Consider the following 22959-nt stretch of genomic DNA (forward strand, 5'->3'; position numbering starts at 1 on the left):
TGATTAATACCAACAGAAGAAAAGCCAGCGTCAATCTCCTGTTGTTCTTAGATCAGTAAGGCCAAAAGTAAGTTGCTGCACAGGAAAAAAAAATGTACACAGAGACCATCCCAAAATCCCAGCTCCTGAACTGAAGGCAGTGAATGCATTAAATCTTGGTAGATGTCCTACAGTGATTCAGCATTTATAGAGGGTGATGAAGAAGGCTGGGTAAATCTCAAAGAATTCAAAGCACAGTGAAACACTGTAAAGAGACTTTCATCAAGCTATTGTAGTTCGCGAACTATTTTGGGATATCTTTGGTTTCTTTTTCTGGGATATTTCAAAGGAAAACATGCATTTCTATTTAAAGTTTCTGTGTAGAAATCAGGCTGGCACAGATTGGTGCTACATAAGAAAAACAAAGACTTCATTTACTTTTTTCATCTGTCCCTCTCTGCTAATTTTATAATTCTTCTGCCTTGAGCAAGTTTCAAGTCAGCACAGTAAGCACACAGAATACATCAAAAAGCCAAAGGCAAGCCAAGCGCCTGTGAGGTGTCTCATGCTTGGTAAAAGAAGCACTGGAAAGTTTTGATTACTGAGCAAAGCAGGGCCCAACCCTAAAAGGGAATTTTGAAAGCTCCTATAACACAAATAGTAATCAACAGCCTGCAGTTCTGCTAGTCTTGGTGCAGAGCAGGTTACATGCTGATAGAGCTGGCAGGATTTTTAGGGAAAGTCAGGTGGTTCCCTGGATCCCCAATTAAACCAATGCGCCATAGGAGAATAATCTGCATATTTTGGCAAATCATCAGCAAACTAATTCATGCAGTTTGAAGGAGTTCCCAGCCTTGCAGAGTTTGTTAGTATCTGCTATGCAAAAGGCAGATAATTTCATCACAACGCGGCTCCTGAACCATAAACCATCGGGTTCATCCTGAGGCGGCTCCATGGATTGTTCCTTACGCCCGGGTAAGCACTGCTCCCTCGGGCTACCGAGCACACACCCCTGTTGGACATTCAACAGCTTCAACCTCGGGCTACATCAGTGTCAAACGGCCCCGACTCAGTGACAGCAGCAATCAGAGGGCACATCTGACCATTTGGAGAGGGCACAAACCAAGAGCCATCTGGTTTTGCAGCCACCACAAATTGCTGATCCATCCGAGCTGATTAGCCTGCCCTTTGATCACCCAGCATCTTTACACAACTACTGTTGCAGAAATTACTGATGGCTATGTGCTCCCAGGCAGAGCTGAGACCATGCATGGATCTCTGCCAGAGTGATACTGGAGGAGCTGGAGAGCATCAGTTCCTTCCCTGTGGGATGGCAGAGCTCCTGGCAAGCCATTGTTAGAGCCCAGCCCGAGATGCAGCTCATTCATCAGATCATAATTGTCTGCAGCAAAGCCTTGGTGCCTGGTGGGCATCCAGTGATTGTCTATTTCTGTAAGAAACGTCTGTTTTGAATTACAGAATAGGAACCAGAAATGTCATGGTGGATACTGAGCATAAACTTCTGTAATCTGACCCTCCCAAAAGCGTTCCCCTCTCACTTTATTTTTCTGTGGTCCCACTTCAAACACCACTATGCTCTTAGATTTTCATCACCTCCTTTATGCTTTTGAAGATTCCAAATGAGCATTTCTGACATTCCCAAAGCTTTATCTTAATCTCACAGGAATAACATTACATCAATTCCTCTGGTGGATGTGCTATGGTCACACAGAAAGTCATAAGGCAAAATCAAGGGCTCCTAGTCTCCCTTTCTAGTCCTTACAAGGCATTTCCTCATTTCCTCAGAGAGGAACTCTTTTTTTTTTCCTGAAATCTTTGTTGAGCATCACAAGGAAAAAGGAAGAATGAAAGCACACAACACACATGAAACTTAAAGGTCAAACTGTGATCTCACATTTGGAAAACATCTATCATTCTGCTCAAAACCACATACACCAGGCAGTTTTACAAGAGCTTGGCAATGTACATTGCAAAACAGAGATAAGAATCTCACATTTTCTATGCAAATATGAGTCTGAGTCCTGATTTACCTTCCCTGGTGTCAGAGTCAGTAGATGTTACCAAGTCCAAGTTAGCTGCTTCTGATCAAAATGAAAAACATTCCCCAGCAGATGTGTTGGCAAGGCACTAGGTAGCTTCATGTTACGGGTCTCTATCTCATCTTCCACTGTAACGTTGGCTTTAGAAAGGTCATAGACTTTGTTTTCTGACTTCATGACTAATTTATTTTTCTTAGTTCCTCCCGCAGGCTCTTGGAACTTTTCATTCTTGCTCATAAACCACTCCTGTGAGAAGTTTCTCTAAACACTGTAAATTACCTTTGCACCAACAGACTCAGTATTTTTCTGAATTACTGTCTCAAGATCACGTTAATAAAATCAACTATAGCATCATAAAATAATTAAGGAGACTGATTTATCACTTTACTACAAGGGATAGGGGTGTGGTGTCAAAGTAATAAATATGATGACCTCTTGAATTCTAAGTGGTTTGGTTAAGAAAAGCATCCAGAATTTGAAAGCTGATCCTAATTATCCACACTCCATCACACAAACCACACTGTCACAACTCAGAAGTCCCTGGCTGAAAGGGACTAGCTTTGTGGCTAAAGCTCATGTTGGTATTTGGAGTAAAGGAAAAAATCTGTCTTTTAACAGTACCTACCCTCTACCTTGAGGACGGTACCAAAACCTGTGTGATAGGGCAGCAAGGCACATTCCAGTTACCAATAATGAGCAATGCTCACCTAATTGACACTGGGAATACTATCCCTGTGAAAATGAGCACAACCTCTAAGAGTTCTGAGAGGGTCTCTCCTGCAGGAGCCCCTGAATGCCCAATCACAATTACAGCTTCCGCTGTAGGGTGGCAATCAAGATAATGAACAAAAATAACCTCATGGAGGCCTCTTCAGACACTGTTCACACCAGCCACAGCTACTGGTTTATAATGAACAGTCAAAAGGTGGAGTTAACTCACATACATATATTTAAACTTTCAAACAAGCTGTAATTCAGCTACTGACAGCTCAAGTCCCTCAGATGAATAGAGTTGGACTTACATTTGTTATTTGTGGAACTTCTTAGAGTTAGTTCAAATTTAAAGTGCCCGTATTAAAATAAACTTATTTTAAATAATGAGCACTGGAGCTTATGAATTATTTAATTTTCAAAAATCCAGTCAAATTCTGCATTATTGAACTATCCTTGCTGTCTAAAAAAAATGCTTTTTAGTTTAAAAAGCGTGATTCTGAAGATAGGGAGCACCATTATTTCAATGTATTCAATCATCACTTTCTTTTTAACAGCTTGAATTAGACATGCTTTCAGGTTTTTATCCAACTGTCAGTTAGAAACCGATGGCATTTCTGCCCTTTCCTCTCATTAGGGACTTGCTGTTCTGTACCTGCAAATCTTCATCCCTCATCAGCCAGAGATATGAGAGCAGAAATCTCATCTATAATAGTAGTATCATGTACATCCTATTAAAGAGGACAGATAACACATTCAACAGCGCCTCAGGGCCACAATTTCAAAGACATGTGTAGTGCTGAAAGATGCAGGTGAAAGACTCCAGGGACTTTCCAAAGCCCCCAGCTGCATAACTCTCATTGATTTCAGTTATTCAAATGAAAAGTTGTTTAATGTATTTGTTCTGGAGTTGAAGTTTCACTTGAAGGCTGGGGGATACAAAATCCCATGAGTTAATTTTTAATTCTGATTCTCACTGATTTCAAAAGCAAGTAAATGACTAAATACTCAGATAAATCTAGCCCAGAGTGAGGCATAAATCCTATTTAGGGTCTATCTCCCTTTGAAATACCAGCAATTAGGCACTTAGCTACTTTGAGGAGATGGAGTTTGGTATCACAAATATTTTGGCCATATATCCATTACAAGAATATATATAAATATTGTAATATCAGTCCTTTTACAGTAAAAGAATGGAGAAGAAATTAAAATATTTTTTACCCCTGAAAATTGCTTAACCCTGGAAACTACTTTTAAGAGGGTTATGAAATGATCAGAGAATTTCAGCACCAGGGGTGGCTACCAACAACACCCACTTCAGAGTCAATGAACACTTTAGCTTGGAAAAGCTCTTTAAGATCATCAAGTCCAACCATCAACCCAGCACTGACAAGGCCACCACAACACCACATCTCCAAGCACCACATCCAAATATCTTCTAAACATCTCAAGGGATGGTGACTCCATCACTTCCCTGGGCACCCTGTTCCAATGCTGGACAACCCTTCCCATGAAGACATTTTTCCAAATATCCAATCTAAACATCTCCTGGAGCAGCTTGAGGCCATGTCCAGATCGCACTGCAGAGTCTCCCAGCCCTCCAGCAGATCAACACTCCCATCCACCTTGGTGCACCTGCACGTGTACCGAGGATGCGCTCAATTCCCTAATCCAGATCACTGATATTAAACACTGCTGGCCCTGGGGAATACCACTTTGGACTGGCTGCCGACTGGATTTGGTTCCGTTCACCACCACCCTTTGGACTTGACCATCCAGCCAGTTTTTTCACCCTGTGATCAGTGCACCCATCCAAGCCATTCAACTCAATGACATCCATTCAGCACCCTTCTCCTCCTCCCAAAGCATCCTGCAGTGAAAACCTTTTCTTTCCCAACCAGCAAGGTAATTCTCCAATGCCACTTCTAGCCTTGCACTTTCCTAATGTTTCCCAAACCATTATACAAGCAGATAGAATTACTGGGGGTTTGAGATGCCTTCTTGCTGAAATTGAATTACCTTCTACGTTCTTGAGTAAGTAAAGAGCTACAAGAATCCACCCAAATATCTCTCCTCTGTAGCAATGCTCCTGCATGCTATAAATACAAAGTTAATTTGTGCAATGTGTGGGCTCACGCTTGGAAATGCAGAGGACTGTGCAGGCCAATATCCTTCCCAGGAAAAAACACAGCATGACGTACAAATGAAAATGGTGCAAGCGAGAGGCAGCCGAGGGTCTCTAAAGAGAAAATCATGGCATATTTTCCAAAGGTGACTGAATGTCCCCATGGTGCTGAGCAGACAAAAGAGACGAGGTCAAGAGAAACTAGAGTTCCAGAGGAAATGACTGGAGAATGAAAAAGGGGAGGCATGAGGCCGAGCTCACTGCAGTGGAACGGCTGGCGCACAGTCAGACAATACGTGGCTGCAGCCCAATGTGTTAAATCCTCTGGCATCTATCACCATTTGTTTGGGAGTGACTTCATTTCCAAACTTTGGGATAAATATTAGCACAGCTATTCAAGATATCCAGGACACCCAGCCCCTGTTTTTTCTCACTTCATGGCTTTTAGGTGTGGACTGTAACACATCACTTAAGCTGCACAAAACAGATTTTACTGAATTTGCAGTCATTGCACTGGGCTTGAAAAAAAAAAAGAAATATTGTTTTGATTGGGTTGGTGGTAGGGTTCCACCCAAGATCCCTGGGAAAAGTTAGTTAAGGACAACTGTTCACGCCATCACACACAAGGAGATCAAACACAGCGGGAGAAGCAACCATGCTCAGAGTTGCTTCTGGGAAAGTAATGTCTTGCCCCAGGAGAGGCAATTCACCTAAGATTTATTACATTTTTGGAACCTCAGAAATTCAACTATTTGATCACCTGTTTTATCTCCAGTAAACACCTTCACTATTATTTTACTTTGTTACCATGCATTCTTGATTATATGCTTACTACCTCGTTACCATACAAAGCTAATTGATTCTATGCCTTGTTACTACAGGAAGCTAATTGATTACATCCTAAAACCAGCAGGGTACACACAATCTGATGGTAATGAGAGGATCTCTGATTAGATTTAAAAATACAGCTGGAATTGTTTGTAGCTGTCTCTTCTTTTTCAGTGACCTCGGACCTACACATCTCATCAGAAACACACTGCATACATGTGACCCCCAACAGCCAGGGACCCCAAAGCCTTTTATATTGGGGTCATTTTCTAAATTAAAACCCCCAACTATTCAAAGAGGTAGAAGAGAGGACAATGGGGGAATCACTGTGAATCTCAGGAAAGAAGACCAAAGCCATGTTCTACACAGAATTATACCTTGTACCCACCTAGTAATGAGGGCAAGAGCTGGAGCTGCCCTGCCGAGGGGAAGGAGAGGTTCTGCACTGTGATGTCCCTTGACACAATACAGGTCCCCAGCACCACCGTCTGCAGTAACAAAGTCCTCTTGCCTCTCTGTGCTAGAGCTGGAAACAGCACTGGTTACCATCACCCACCCCTCTGCTAAAATACAAAGTCTAGAAACCAGCTGAGTTTTGAAGGAAAGAATAGGACAACACTGATGACTGCCAGTGATTATCCAGAGCCTCTCAAGAGGCCTTGGGGATTTCAAACAGCTCCTCGAATTTGGGCACAAGGCATGGGACACATCCTCAGTCCCCAAAAGACATGCTTGTACCTCAGAGCTCTCAACAGAACAATTGCTGCCTATGCCAAGAGCTGCTGTGCCCTGTGGGGATGGTTACACAGGCTGCACTTTCTAAACCACTTGCAGAGACAGGCTGCTTAAGAGTTGTTATTTCTTGCAATTTGTGTCTTGGATGGTTTACTAAAATTAGGAAAAAGTATATTCCAGAGCTGGAACATTTATGGCTTCTTTACCATTACTGTATATTTTAATCCTTAAAAATAGATTTAAGTGAGATGATAAGTAAAGAGTCCTGTTTAATCTATTTTGGCTTGTTTGCCACATTCCTGGTTTGGCCTGTTTGACTTGTTAATTTAGAGATGCATAAAACCATCTGTTTCACTGTAGACTTTGTTTTAAGCCTCAGAGGAAACAAACCACACAAATAAATGAAATTCACTATGTCATTTCTGTTAGAATATATGCATTTACAGCCATCAGAGCAGACACCAAGTACCCCATAACTCCAGTGTTAGGGCAGGTTTTTAACTATTTACAATGCTGTTCCAAAAAGTCATAACTGAATTTATATCACACAGGGGATTTTCTTAAATTGTATTCCAGCTCTCATTTAAAATGAAAAACAGTGATATTGTGCACATTGCTAAAAGAACATAATAAAGAAAGAAAAAACCAAGCTTCATAATTGAAAAAATATATCTTGGAAAAACTACATCCCAGGCAAATCTACCTAATAGCCTGGATTTCTGCCTCTGTGTTTTGTAAAGTGAAAGGAGTCATCTACAGGCTCATCCTCTTGACACAACTGTAAACTTCAGCAGTCAGACTCCATTTGTCAAAAACAGAGCAGACCTACAAATTTTTACTCAACACTATTTTACTAAGAACACACATTCACTGAGCCCAAAGCTTTTTCAGAAGTGTGTCTTATTGAGAAAAGACTCCTATTCCAGATGGGAAGGAGAAGGAAGAAAGTCATCCCCAAATGAGTTGCCTTTTAGGGGGGCTATCATTTACTTCTATTTTTTGGGCAAAAGAATAAAATCTATTTTGGTTTTGATCTGGGATGATTTTTCAAGTCTTGGTTCTTTTTTAAAAAATAGCATCCTTGCTTACTGTCTGGGGTACTAGAGGACTGGTGCATTGATATTTAGAAATAAAAAGTGATTCTTTCAAACACAATATTCCCCAGTGTCTCCTTTCATCACTCCTACACTATATAGTTTGTTGCATAGACTATGGTTCTGAAGATTAAATATTTAACTAAGGAAACCTAAAGATGTCAGTCATGGAGTAAATACTAAATCAATTTAAGAAAGCTCAGTGTTACACTGCATAACATCTTACTGCAGTGTGAACAAGGAGCGGGGAGGTGCCCTGGGACCTAAAGTGGCTGTTGAGAAATCAAAGAATTTAGCTGAGTAGTTTTAAAAATGTAAAAGCCAACTGTAATTTCTGTTAGAACCTTATTTGAAGACAGTTCTTCAAACTGTGTTCCTCAGCAGACAGCTTAGATTCAGGGAATGAATATACAGCTAAAACATAATGACTTCCAAAAACCTGAGCCCCTGACCTTGTGTCCCCACCCACCAAAGTACATAAGCAGGACTTTGAACATTTTAACAGTCCCACATTCAGCTTCTGTCTTGGCTCCTGTTTTTTTTTTTTTTTTTTTTTTTTTTTGCTTCTTCCCTATTGGATTTTCTGAAAGTGGCCTGGATTTCCCTCCTAGAGTTATTTTTTCTCCTACCACGAGAAAAATCTTTTACTTCTTATTCAAGTGGCTTACCCAACCTACATTCCCAGCCCTTTCAGAGCCTTCCCGCCAGGCAGCATGCAGGGCTGTACTCACAATATTCATCAAGGTCAGCAGGTACTTCTGAACATGTTCTTTCCCATGGAACTGAACAACTGAGTCATCAACCCCCAGGAGGACCTCAATGTTGTAATCATCCTCTGTCGCGTGCCTTCGACGGCGCTGCCTCGATCTCTGCACCTGCTCTTCAACAAGGCCCAGCGTGCTGTCAAGATTGTCCAAACCAGTGAGGTTGGAGGCTGAAATCAAACAGACAAATGAGTTATCAGCCAGGAGAGGTTCAGGTTTCAGCTAAGACAAATTTGAAGTAGCAGTATTTGTTATGTTCTAAGTGTTATGTAACAGCTAATAATGATATATTAGTTTCATGTAATGTCAATTAAAAATTACCTAATTGAGAGAGAAATATGGCCTAAAATGTTTTTATTTTGCAAAGTAAAAGCAATACTTTCTACAAAGTAATACTGCATAATAAATACAGGCCCAAAAGAGAAGTCATACCAATGATGAGAATCTTGATGAGAAGAATGGAGCTGTTGCTTAAAAGTACTTCTGACAGAAATACACTGTCCAGGGATCCTGTGCTACCCAGGATAGCCTCTATTTAGAACAGTTAAAGATAGACACATACCTCAAAGTCTGATCTTACTGCCCACAGACTCCTATTTCAAGGTAAGTGCAGTTGCCACTACAACCTTTTGCTATCCAGGCAGGTACCACCAAACCAGTCCCCCTGGCCTCAGCCCATTAGCTCCTTTCCTAGTTACACACATGCAATCCAACAGTAGTAACATGGATCCTATTTATCACAACAGCTCAGTACCACATTTTAGATACAAGATTAATTAATTTATAGCAACTTCCACAATTTTTTGAGCAGCTTTACACCCTTCATTCTGAATTTTCCATGTCACTTTGCATTACTGCATGTCAAAGACCAACCCACCAGGCACGACAGTTGTCCCCTTCATTACTAATAATTTCTAACAGTTCCTGTGATATGAAAAGCATGTTCTCTGACAAGATGGACATGCTTAATGTGGCACTTACCCACTAAAAATTAACTTGAAAATATGGAATCTTGACATTTCATCGTACAGAATAACAATGATTAGTATTAATATCATTATTACCATTTGCATTACAAGAGACTAGAATCACCACTAAAAACCTCTTGATTTTAGCAAATGTCAGGAAAGACTCGCTTGGAGAGGTCAGCAAAGGTGGTGAGAGGGCTGTGAGTTGAGTAAAGGTCCCAATGCTTCATTCACAGAAATATATTGGGAAGCAAAGGGAGGAAGCCCAAGCCGTCACCTTCAAACCAGAAATGAGAAATAGCTCTTGGAAATGTTACAAAAGTGGATTCTCCATTTTCATTTATTGAAGTTTTCACATCAAAAGTGGCTGCTTGGGAAGGGAATGAGTCACCAGATCACTGAGCTCATCGCAAGAACATCTGTGCTCTTGCCTGAACTTCGCAGCCTCAGGCTGCTGTGTCAGCAGGTGCTGGGCAATGTGCAGCCCGAGTAGAGTGCCCCACAGCTCCCCACTGAGGTGAGAACAACACACCGACCTGCACAGCCTCCGGCTGCCCGCAGGGACACACACCAGGCATCCCCAACCCACACGGAGCAATCGTTACTGCCCCGGGCCCCAGGCTGTGCCTTGTGTGGTGAGAAGCTGGTCTCTGTCCTCTTTGAAGAGACCTCCAGGCAAAGGACAGCCCCTGAAAGACGCAGCTTCTTGCCATTTTCCAGCAAGCTTCAAGGACACGCTTGTCCTGAGATCCACAGCTGCAGGGATCTCCTCTGCGCTGCACTGGCAGGGCTCCCCTTGCTCAGTGGATAGAGAGAAGGTCCCACGTCATGATCCTACATCCCCATGGAGCCCCCATGTCCTTCTCCCCAAACAGCAACGTTTAATGTAGTTAACAAGCACAACCCCCACGTTCTCATTGCCAGCCTCAAGGCTCCCTCCAGCTTCTGCTCCTGGGGCCACAAGCTTTTAAAATTAGTCTGATCAGAATCCATGATTCAGCATGAAAATTCATTCTTCACAAAGAGCCCAGCTGTCACTCCCACATAAACCATGGAGGGCGAATGAGCCTGGCCTGGCAGCAATGGAGGCAGCTCTTTATCAGGCTCCAGACCTGCCAGGCAGCCAGCTCCAGCCCTGCCTTGTGGGTTACTCCATCAGGAAAACTTCAGTGTTAAAATTTCCTAGCTAATGCTCAGAACTAGTGACCAAGCCATCACAGTGGGGACTCACTGTGGGACCATGAGGCAATCATATATTCATGATCTACAAGAAAAATCACAGTTACTGTAAAATTTGAGCATAAATCTTAAAAGATCTGTAAGAAAGTAAGCCTAGACTGGCAGGGGTTGCAGGTCATGTCTTCTCTCTGCTGCTCATAAAAAGCTAAAGCAATCAGCAGCAAGGCAAAGCTATCAGAGGTGCTACTGCAGAACAGTAGTGCTGGGTAGAGGGAGAGCCTGAGCCCTGCAGTGAGGCTGTGGACAGGAAGCTCTGCTGGCTAGTGGGCTGTTATTTGGGTGGGTGATTGGCTGTCAAGGTATCTGAGCTTTTGTGCTTTCATTTCTTTCCCTTATGTGTCAAACTAACTCCTGGTGCTGTGCCTGCTGTGAGTAAATCAGCCAGAGGCAAAATGTGATCCTACCATCCTGCAGTGAAAACTGCCTGTCCTCCCTCTTTGCTGCTCACTTCATCACTGTCACACTGTAGTCCCTACAGTCCTGCCAACTCCTGAGAAAAGCTACCAGGATGTTCCTTGGAAGTCATCTCACTGCCAGTAGGTGCCAACCAACCACTTTAAATTTTCTTTGGACCATAAAAATTCCCCATACACACAGTTACCTTCACCCCTCAACTGTTCCATCTCAAGACAACACATCCAGTGGGCACTGGTACCTCTGAGGCACCAACCCCATGTGTTTTCCAGCAGAAAGAAAGCCACACTGGCTCCAGCTGGTGCTGGAACCATCCCAAGACCAGAAACACAGCTCAAAACATTTACAACAGTAGCTGCAAGATTTCTGGTTCATATCCCAACTTCCCACCCAGTGCTCTTTCCCGGAGGCTGTCCCCAGATGGGCAGGGATGCCTCCACACACGCCTGACCACAAACCCCACAGAGTCCTCCTCCAGTGCTGCTCTGCCTCTCAGGATCTTGAATGATGAATTGCTGGATTTTCTGGACCATGCGATGTTATTTCCATGTTGGATTTGCTCCTAAATGACAGTTACATCCAAGTGAAATTAATACCCCTATCTTAGCAAAGAGAAACAAAGCTCCATCTGTAGTAAATGAGAAATTTGTGGTGTTTTGGCATCTCAACTTTCCTTAGTTAACATCAGTAACTTTGCTGTATCATTGTACTGCTAACAATAGGCTAGAAAAGCTCAAGAGAAAGCACAAAGAACTAAATAAGACACCATATTCCTGCTTCACATTTTGCACATTACATTCCTTCTGATCACCCCTGCACTTTGAACACTAACATCACAAAAGTAATCTCAAACTGCACTGTTTTACTAAATCATCCCAAGACCTCTGCCTCAGATATCAATTTTCAGCAGCTTTTGCCAAATCAGCCACTAATTATTGGTGCCAACTTTGTTCTCCATCTCCCAAGAGAGATGGAGAGCATTTGCAGAGCCTCACAACAGCCTGTGTTGAAACCCTCTTGCTCCTGCTAGGAAAAATTCACATTTGTGAAAATTAACCACTCAGAGACAAGCTTCTATTTTTCACTTTTGCTGCTCATTCAAAATAAATCAAAAGACAGCAGCACTCTAACAGTTCATCCAAAAAATCCCTCAACCCCTCTTTTTTTCTAATGCCAGCTAAAAACTCAGTGGTGTTTTAGTAATTTTCTCCTACAACTGCAGACCATCTTCCAGAGAAGGAATAAAAAGTGCCCACGTTGTAAATTAGTATTGCCTTTGCAGGTCTTCAGAAGAATTCTCCATCTGCAACAGTTTGGGATGACACCACCTTATTTTCTGGGAATTTTCGCCTTGTTCATGAATGTTTGATATCATGTTCTTTATGGAAACCCAATTACATGACATCTCCTGATTCTGCCTCACCCATCATGGCAGGCAAAGCTCAAACAGCTGCTCTGAGTTACTGAAGCATGAACACACTGCCTGCCATGAAAACTGCCTCTCCCTGTGTTTTCTGTCACTCCCTTTAGGACATCCACCAAATCCACAGTTGCTGGCTCATGACCTTGTTTTGGTTTTTTTCATGACCCCTTTCAGGAAAATATGGCTGCACCTACAGTCCTTATGAAACAACTGCACTTTAACAGTACCAGCCTTAGGGTTCCCCAATCTCACAGCAGCAATATTGTCGTAATAAAGCAGTTTCTAATATTTTACCTCCTCTTTCTGATAGGGAGAAGGAAACTTTCTGGCAAGCCCTGAGCAGAGACCAGGATGAGCAGCTGGGAGACTGAACTGTGTGTCATGTTCACAGCCATCATCTGCAGCTTGTCAGCACAGCAATGAGCTGGAATTTCATTTCAAACCTGAGTGTGCAGCATTCAGACCAGCCAGCCACCATTGAAATGCAGCTGGTTTGCTTTTGTGGACACTTCATCTGTCAGTGTGGGAGCAGACGAACACCTGAGCCGACTGCTGAGCACCTTCTCTGCAGCCACACGAGGACCAGCACTTCTGATCTGCTGCTTTGCCACTCATCTCAATTCCTGGGACACATTGTTGAAGGAACTGCCAGCTTCCCATTCCTTGCTGCAAACCGCTAGCTTTTGCGTTGTTGTTTTTATGTTTTTCACCCCAGTGACTCAGACTGAGCACCAGTGAAGCACAGCTGGAGCCCGTTCTGCTGTGGTGGCAAATACATCTGTGACAGCACAGGAGGCCTGGGCACCCAGCCCTGCTCAGCTGCACCACAGCTGGTGGCAGTGCCGCTCCAAGCCTGGAACTACAATCCCAGTGTAGGCATGAGCCCATCCATCCCTCGGTGCTGCAAATGCAGGAGGAACAGGCTGTGTAGTACCGAAGCAGAAGTAGACAGGGTGGACTCGCTTTAGCTCTCAGCTTCCCACTGCTCAAGTACATTTGCACCTCTGGAAAAGTACCAAGCCCCACTGACAGCTTGACAGAGAACTGCTCTCTTGGGAATTGCACCTTAAATCATGAGCCATCTTTCTGCAGCACTCCCTGCCACTCAGATCCTGTAGGCTTCTGTTGCATCAGTCCTCTGTGATCAACTGACTCCCTAATCAGCCTCCAATTAGCCTGATCATGTATTCTACCAAAACCCTTGTTTGTCTTCCATGGTAAATTGAAGCCCAACCCATGGAGGTTGGAGTCGACAATGAACAGTCATTAAACCTTGGATTTTATCCCCTAGTGATTCATTCTCCCATTTTTAAGTTCCTCAGTTTGGAGTTGGTTTTTTCAGTCCAGTTGCACACAATCATGTTGTGCTTTGTTCATTTCCTAACCAATAGTTTCTCTGATTTTTCATTTCTTTAAAAACTTATTTCTGCTGGTTTTACAGCCCTGCTCACCTTCCTCTGCTCTCTGCTTTGTTTTCCAAATGTCCTCTACTTGTCTTTCTTCTCCCCCTTAACCATCCTGCTCAGCTACATTGGCGTTTCATAATTTATAAATCCCTTTCCCATGCTACAGTCTGAATTTGGACCCTTCTGCTATAGATCACTCATAAGAAAACTGGGTAAAGGCAGCAGGGAATTAAAATGGGAGAGAGCTTCTGTGAGGTGAAAGCAAATTGAAAACGGCCTAAACAAGAGAAGGAAATCTCACAGAGTGCACTGGGTACAGGATACCAAGTCAGCCCTGTTTAAAAGGCATCTCCAGGAGGACACTGCCTCAACGCAATTTTAACTTGGAGCTCAATTTTCATGGGATCCTTGGGATTTCTTGACTCACAGGTTAACAATGGCTGCTACTTGGTAAATCGTTAACCAAGAGCAATTACTGCAGCAGAATTCTCTTGAGGAGCATGATCAAATTCCTCACACTTTTTTACATAAACCAAAAGCAAGATCACACTAGTAAACCAAAGACTGGGCATGCACCAGGCATCCTCTCCAATGTTATGAATTGTCCTGCCCTCATCTGCAAAGAAGCAGCCATCCAAAAGGAAACTTTTCGGCTGCATGCCTTGCTGACCATATGATCTCATTACAACCTCCTGCCTCTCAGTTATGGTAATGCCATTTCTGGTCAAATCACATTTTAACACAGAGCCTGCTCCACCTTTCATCTGGCATGGGGGAGTTTGCCACAGCTGTTGGGGTGAGTTGGGCTGGGCTCTCCAAAAATAGGTCTCAGACTCAAGCTGCCTGAAGGCCAGCAGATAACAGCAGCTGAGCTCCTGCTGGAATGGTCTTGTCCTGGCATTTGAAATCAGGAGTTCAAAGTATTTAACAGTATTTCATATAGAGAGCAATTCTTGTAAATTCCTTGGGGCAGAACTATTGTCCCCCATTTGCAGAGTGAATGCACATTCTTGCAAAAACACAGGCACAAGCAATGTTCCCTTTTCTTCTTGTCACCTTTGCAACAGCACAGTGACTTTGAAACTCAGGATATGCTCAAGTGCCTGCCTAAATCATAAAATCACAAAATGGTTTGGGTTGGAAGGGACCTTAAAGCTCATTTCATTTCATCCCCCTGCCATGGGCAGGGACACTTTCCAGGTTGCTCCAAGTCCCCTCCAACGTGGCCTTGGACATTTCCAGGGATGGGGCAGCCACACTTTCTCTGGGCAACTCGTGCCAGGGCCTCATCACCCTCACAGGGAAGATCTTTTTCTTAATATGCAATCTAAACCTAGATCAGAGAATCAGTGTTTTAAAGAAAACAAAGATGAACCTACCAAAGTTGAAAAATAGAGAATTTAAAAAAAAAAAAAAAAAAAAAAAAGTTTTTCCAAAGGGTAAACCAATTAGTGCAGTAAAAATGACCAGGTGGACACAGTGGCAAGTGGCCAGGCCAGAGGCACTAAGAATAACCACAGCTAGGTGCTGCCAGGGAGATCTTTTCTGGCATATCACAACAAAGAGAAAAGATATAACAATACTAAAAAGATAAGCTGAAAACTAAACTGATCTCATCAGGACCAGAGTCACACAAAGAATAACATAAAGATGAGAGATAATTGCACTGTTAGAAGATTAAGTGAGAGCGAGGTAATAGAATACCCCAGGCTAAAACTTTTTTTTTTTAAATGGTGACACATACTGTGTTAAAATTTTAACTTTCGTCTTACAACATAATAGTCAAAAAGGGGAAATGAAAGAAATGGCAAACCAGCCTGTAAACCAGCCAGTCTGTGTGACCTGGTTGAAATGGAGCTCTCTGAGAAGAGAATACAAATTTTTGTCCAACAGCGAAACTTATCCTTTGGAAAATTTTCAGCTATCAGCCTTACTAATGCAAATACAGGTTTCACAATTTAGCACCAAATAATGCACGAGCAAGATGCCCAAATTCAGTGCTTAAAAGTAAGCTCAAAAAGGGGCAAAAAAGCTACTCTAGGAAATTAATTTAGGGGCCAACTTCTAAGTTTCACTGACTTAATTGATTGCATCTAAGAAGTGCTATCTGGCAAATATTTTGACAAGTCATTGTAAGCTGGCCTGTATTGCAGAGCCTGTGACTTGCACAACAAGGTGCCTGATTTACCACACCCCACGCACTCCAAGAGCCCACATCTGGCCTGGGAAAAGGGCTCCACCCCTCCCAAGCCCTGGAGTGCACATTGTGCCCGGGCAAAGCAGGCTTTGCTCTGTATCACTCACAGAGACCTACAAAGGGAGCTCACCGCACTCAATCTCATTTGCAGCTAATGCATAATTAATTAAACTGCAGAGTTCAGCCACATCTCCACACAGGCACTGGGCACAGAGCCACAGCTCCATGGAGTTCTACGAGCCCCAAAGATCCCACCTGAAGTCCCAAAGGCAAGGGATCAAGGAGCCGGCCGCAACTCACTTTTCCTGACCAGGCTTTAACGAAGTGTTTATGGGCTATTTGAGTCCAAGTCTGCCACCGAGATACTCAGATGTCCAATCCATATTCCAAGCATGATTAAATTACAGCAAATTAGCACATTAAGTAAGCTGCCAAGCTGACCCCCTGGCTTTGTAGGTGACATGTCTAACAATCCCACTTGCATTTTTAACAGAATGAAATGCCAAGCCGTGGTGCAGGACCTGAATAACAACAGATTACATGGGATGGCAGTTGTCTTTCCATAAGCCAAGTATTCTGCAAGAAGGGGAAATGAAGTTTAATTACAGTTTAACAAAATAATATTAAAAACCACACAGGTAACAAAAGTCAAATTCCTAACCAGGGCAGGAGGGTGAGATCAGGGAGAAAAGACAAAGAAATACCTAAAATAACGATATATCATTGGAAATATTACTGAAAATAACAGCTGAAGCAAATATATATCTTTCCTATGCTTTTTAGCCATAACCTCAAGTCTTGTCTTTTGGAAACATTTCAAAGTGGAATTATTCCATCCTTTTAAAAGGGCAGCACTTTTCTCAGTTATAAAGTCTCACAAAGTCGTAAATCATACAATTGAATGTTCTCGATGTCAAGTAGAATATAAAACTCATCAGTGTAAATAACATACTGCAAAAATGACAATGCAAACAGCTCCTCTTTCCTACATAATCATAATGGTCTTTTAATTAGACAAAGTAAACAGTCTGCTCATTTCACCTTGTGAAGAGAAGTATAGGAAGAAATTTTCCCAAATTCTAAGGTAAAAAATGTGTGTATTTTGCAATATCCGTAAGTTCAACCGACTTCTTGTACATCTCAGAATATTATGCCATAAATCAGCAGTCAGAGAGACAGACAAAAAAAAAAAGTTAATTGGAGTATTAGAAGAAGAAAACCTCATCTGGACAGGCTGAGCAAAGGCACTGCAATACATGATGCCTTGGCTACTTATGCTGGCAGGATTTAAAACTGAGGGAGAAGGAGTTACAATTTTACCTATGTTTTTAAAATATCCTTGTTGCTGAATCTGCTTGGACCTTCTGCACTAACAAACCCAGCTGCAATTGATTAGAGACTGTAGGAAGGACAAAGCTCACTTGGAGGATGCAGGAATTTCTTAAACTTCAAAATGACAGTAAAAAACCCTGAAAGAGAGAATCAGTCTCTGCTCCAGTGAAAGCGCATGAGGTTTAGTCCCAAGGCATTTCAAAATCAAGGGCAAAGGCTTCTTTTGTTATTTGTACAAGAGCTCTAAATCTGTCAGGCCCTACAAAAGGCAAACTGTGAAATGCTGCCCTTCTATTGTGGTGGATGGGTGGGAGGGAGATGGGTCCTGGCAATGACAGCAGGGAAAATGTGCTTTCAACAGGTAGTGCTCTTCATGAACATGGATTGGGGCTGGAGAGAGAGGGAAGGATGGTAGGGAAGAAGGAAAGAAGAAGAATGGGTGCAAGGATACCAAAACCCTCTGGTGAAAAGGCAAATTTAGAGGCAGAAGTTGTGAGGACACAAATGCAAAAGTGAAAAGAAATCACCGTCAGTTTTCCTGCTGCAGTTCATAGGAAAGAAATGCCAGGGCTTCCTCCCACCTCCCACTCCCCATCCCTGAAAGCTGTGTCCTGGGAACAGCCCCTGAGCTTCAGGGAGAGCAGGGACAAACGCCAAGGTTTGCCAGGGAAACCATCTCCCCAGCACCTGCAGGCAGGTTCCTTTCTCAAGATAAATTTAGCATTAATATCTGTGAGCTTTAGAGGGATTAGAGCAGGTCAACATGCATTTATTTAGTTTTCTGGCAGGTCCAAAATATTTTTAATTCCTTTCAGGTCAAATGGTCTTGAATACTGAACTTTTTTTTAAACTGAAGGAACAAACAAAACATTTCAGTTCATCTGAAATCATACTTTACTCATTTGATATGAAATCATGCACTTTGAGTCTCAATGCAGAGAATCAATTAAAATTATAAGATAGCTCAAGGGAAAGAAGGGAGATGGTTTGTTTAGAATGCACTGCCATGAAACCCCTCAACATTTTCAGCATTTTTCTTTCTTTACCCATGTGAAGTTCAGTGAAAAATTCAGGATTTTTTATCACCAATAAAAAATTTCACCGAACTCAACTATAAGTGCCAGGACTAAAAGGAGTTTCCATTTCTTCTCTTTCCACCATCTACCCCCATTCCTCCAAAGAATTTCAGGACCTCTGTATTTTTGTTGGGTTATTCACATCTTATTGATAAAGAAGGTATACTCAGCACTGACTGACTTGTCCTTCAAATTGGCTTGTAGCCTAATCAAACTTGGGTCATTCGTCTACTAAATGAGATGTAGCTGGTAGGATGTAGTGCTCCTTGGCAGGCAACAGACAACTCTTCTATAGGGACAAATCAGAGTTACCTCAAAATAAAAGCCTTTCAAGAATTAGGTAGCAAGGAATTTATCTCCTGAATTAAAGAAATCATCTTTGTGCAAATAAGGCTCAAAGTGGTCAGCAACTGCATTTGTATTCCCTTTGCAGAATGCTATAAAATTGCTTTAATAGTAATGACTGCTCTGGTCTTACTACAGAGAATGAAATCAGACTTTGAAAAGCAAATGCATAATGCCCAGTAAGAAGGGCTGAGAAACCTCTTTTATATATATATATACACACACATATGTATAGATATACTTACATGTAATAATTGCTAAAATAAGAGAACTGTGTATTTTAACAAGGTACAAAGGTGGCTGGAGGGTTGAGGGATGAACAACACTCTTGATAGCTTCCTATTAGAAATGTTTTTAAATTAAGTCAAACATTAGAAAACTATCAGAAACAACAGAAAATTGAGATATTAAAGGTTTTTTTAACTCAATTAAATTCTCTTTAAATGGTTTTAACCCAAATGAAAGCTAAGAGGACTAAACAAGTCAATGGATGCTAGAGAAAGAGTGGATGCTGTTAAGGGAAGAAGTAGACAGCTGTTCCAAAGCTCCAAGTAGTTTCTGCCTCTGGAACTGGAACAGTATTTAAAGACCATTTAGCCTCTAGCCTGTTACTTTTGCATAGTAACAAATGGAAATGTTAAAGCCAACACCAAAAAAACCCTCTTTCAAATTGCCTTAAAAAGCAGTTGCTAAAGTAACCAAGAAGTTAACTGAGAGCAGTGCTGACATACATGGTAAAGGCTTCCAGTGATTAACACATTCTCTCTAAAACTGGTAAAAACAGAGTCACTCCAGATCTGAGTTCCTGCAATGATTTACAATTTTTATCCAAATACTGGACTTGATTAGTTGAATTCTATCATGTTTCCACATGTTAAGAACTGGCTAACCAAGCCACTCCTACTTTACCTGATTCTAAAAATACCTGTGATCAGTTGAACAACAATCACAGGGAGAAAACAGAAATACAAAAACCTTCCACAAATCATCGGCTGCAGCACCAGAGTTTATGTTCCATTTTGGGAATCAAGAGGTAAAAAGTTGTCGATATTAATCTTCTTTATTCTTCCAAAAACCTAAATGTTTAGGTAATAGATCATACAAACTCTGATATTAATTATTAATGCATCCTGTGCTAACAGAAGTAGTAATGTGGTTCCCTTATCTGAAGTCAGATCAGACTCCATCCACTTTCAGTTCTTGCTGAGCAAAAGAGTATTATTTCTTCAATGTTTCAACATAGCAATTCTTCATATTTTCCCATTATCCTAAAAAGAAAAGTCTGCAAAGATAAACAGCAAAGTTAACAGTAACTGAACTTACTTTAAAGGAATGAAGTGACATTTGTAGCAAAGGGGAAGCAAGGCTGGAGGGAAAAGTAATATTTTTTGGCAGCTGAAGAAGGCACATGTTGGGTGTCAGGGTCTGTCTCTTCAACAGATTGTTGTTCCCAAAGAGCAGCTTCCTACCTGTCTCCTCAGCAACATAAGTACCACAAATATTTCAGTCTCCTTCAGTTCATCCATTGTACCTGTTCAACCAGATCTGAGACCATAAATCAGTGCTGAAAAAGAATGTTTTTGAAAGTCATACAAAACAGCATTTACTTGTCCAACAACAGCGGTACTCAGTTATGAAATAAGACATGAAAGTACCACAGTCAATAAAGACTCCTCTTTGCTGTGGTGCCCTGGAAGCCCCCATGAGTCCTCAACAATTACTTTGGACCTGCAGGACTCGGAATGCTCCAGCACAGTGTGGGAGCTGGACATGTATTTATTGAAGCTGACACTAATCAATACCCATCACTTTCTCACTGGTTTCAACTTTATTAGAAAAATGATATCAGCAGCTACTACTGTCCCAGTGAGCCTCAGAAGAAAGCTGAGGGTTGATGGCATCCAGGTGCTCTCATTGCCTGGTTCTCCAGTCAAGTGAGCTCCAGGCTGCCTTTTCAGTGCAAAGCTTTCCATTCAACCTTTCCTACATTTCTCTTAGGATCAGAGAATTTTAATGTATTACTTTTTCGCTCTTTCCAATCTATTTCTGGCTTATCTTCTCTAAAATTTCTGAAGCATTCGGAAAGGTTTCTTACATTCTGGTTTGAGTCCAAGGTGCCTTGGTCTCAAATACTGCAGTGCAGCTGGGCAACTCTTATATTTTGCTGAATAACTGGTTCACCAAAAACAAAGCTGTGATTGTTTTGAAATTATTTTCAAATCAAATCACAGGGGATTTTTAGTGATTAAAAATAAATTAAATAATGTAATAATGACTCACATTTCATTTTGGTGAACATATATGCCGCAATAGGAAAGTGCCCAACCAGCTCAGGCTACAGCAGAGAGGAGGACATAGAATCATAGAATAGTTTGGGATGCAAAGGACTTTTAAAGGCCACCTATTTCAGCCCCCCTGCAATGAGCAGAGGCATCATCAAGTTGTTCAAAACCTCATCCAGACTGGCCTTGAGTTGTTTCTCTGGGCACACTCAACCTTGCCAGCATAGGGGTGCTCATCTCCCAGTGACAGGAGCCAGCTCTGTCTTGTGGGACTCCAAGCATGGCAAAGTTTGTCCATGCCTTAGGTCTTGAAGGTATAATGGGATTTAAAGCAGTTAGTTCACAGAAAGAAGGAAAGGGCTGCACCTTGCCAAAGAATTGGAACCTCTGGGAATTTGACACAACCAGGAATATGAGGGAGATCCCACCTGAGAGCTTGATTTTTTTGCAGAGACTGCCTCACTTTAAGCTTTGAGATTTTAGTCTTGACCTTGACTTCTTGACCAGTTGAATGGGAGATTGTTCTCTGACTTTAGCAATGGTTCTTAGCCGGGCTAAAAATCAGAAAATACAGATTCTGAGCAACCAGCTTGTTGAGGGAGGGGAGAGGGGGGAACCTACACCAAACAAACCCAACCTCAATGAAAAAATTACAATATGAAAAGAGGGGAAGCAAAGCAGCTTGTGAAGGGAAAAACCTTTTAAAGGTTTTTTCTTCTTTTTTCCTCGCAAAGCGAGAGTGTCGAACTGTGGTATGAAATTAGTGCAGCAACCACTGCCCATTGCATGAGTTTCAGCCATCTCTTCTGACCAAAGGTGGGCTCCACAGTGAGGTTTTTATGTTTGGGAGAACTAAATATTTTTTGGCAATTCCACTAAAATTATGTTTTAAAAATTCATCTGGAAAGCCAAGCAATGCTGTGGGAGACAAAAGAGAACACCAGTATTTGGATCACCTAAAGTACAAGGAAAGTCAGCAAAGAACAAAATGTCTGAAGCATTAACCTGCCAGGATTATATCTTAACATCACAAATTTCAGATGCATTTGAAGTCTCACAACAGAGAAACTAAGGCAACCGACTGAACTTCCTGGTGAAAAGATTTTTAAAAACCCAAAACCTATAGAGTACAGCATGTGGTCTTGCCTATATGTCCCAAATTCACCCAGGGAAACGAACTCGTCTTGCAGAAACCCTCAGCTGCCATTAGTCAGGGGAAAGAGAGAGTGGAAAAAAAAGTACCTTCTCATCCAGCTGCAAAGGCAGCTCCTGTCTGTTTGTTTCCCAGCCTTCCAGGCCTGTATCTATTTCAATCCAGACATTACTTACAGCTATCAACCTCAGCAAGGCCAAAACATGCCCAAGGGCCTGTGGGCAACATCCTGCCCCGCTGATATCAGCACCTTAATTTTAACAGGGACATGTTTCCACCTTCTCTCTCCTTGCAACTCAGAATAACCTCTAGAAAACCAACCCCCTTCCCCAAAGACAAGTCATGGCAAAACCCCAACAGGTTCTGTAGATAATTATCTGAGCAAGGAAAGGTTCATGCCAAAAAGCATGTGTGAGAGGGAAGAAGGGTTGTTTAGGTTTGGAAAGAAGATTACTTTGTTTGGCAGATACTTGTAGAGTATGACCATGGAGCCAGAGGGCTTTGGGAAGCGGCATTTTAATGTGCTTTCAAGTGTTGGACCACTGATGGAAACACTGGTGAAGAACTGCAAGAAGAGAGGCTGACAGGGCCAAACGGAGCCATTTCATGTATGTGGGACCACCACAGCTCAGCTGGCACCAGCACAGCCTTCTTCCTACCCCTGCCTTCCTGACACACGTTATCTTGGAGTAATGCCCATGTGAGTAATACCAGCTCTCAGCTTTTGAAGTTTCCCCAGACTTACGGATGCATGGGAAAGAAAGAAGCCAAGACAAGAGTAGAGATCCCAGGAGCTTCCCCGTTCTTCCCCTTGGCAGCTTGGGAGGG

At 42.2% G+C, this 22959-nt stretch overlaps 1 protein-coding gene across 1 annotated transcript in view; it reads right to left on the reverse strand.

The window, feature by feature from the left end:
• The window catches only part of ADAMTS2 (ADAM metallopeptidase with thrombospondin type 1 motif 2), a 174007-nt gene that overhangs the window by 48627 nt on the left and 102421 nt on the right, over positions 1-22959 (reverse strand). Inside the window, exon 4 of the mRNA XM_017728030.1 lies at positions 8264-8466. Within this exon, the coding sequence (XP_017583519.1) occupies positions 8264-8466 (203 nt within the window). The remainder of the gene's footprint in view (positions 1-8263; positions 8467-22959) is intronic.

Source organism: Corvus brachyrhynchos, unplaced genomic scaffold (genome assembly GCF_000691975.1).
Source record: "Corvus brachyrhynchos isolate BGI_N302 unplaced genomic scaffold, ASM69197v1 scaffold21, whole genome shotgun sequence".
In the NCBI taxonomy this organism is placed as follows: domain Eukaryota; kingdom Metazoa; phylum Chordata; class Aves; order Passeriformes; family Corvidae; genus Corvus; species Corvus brachyrhynchos.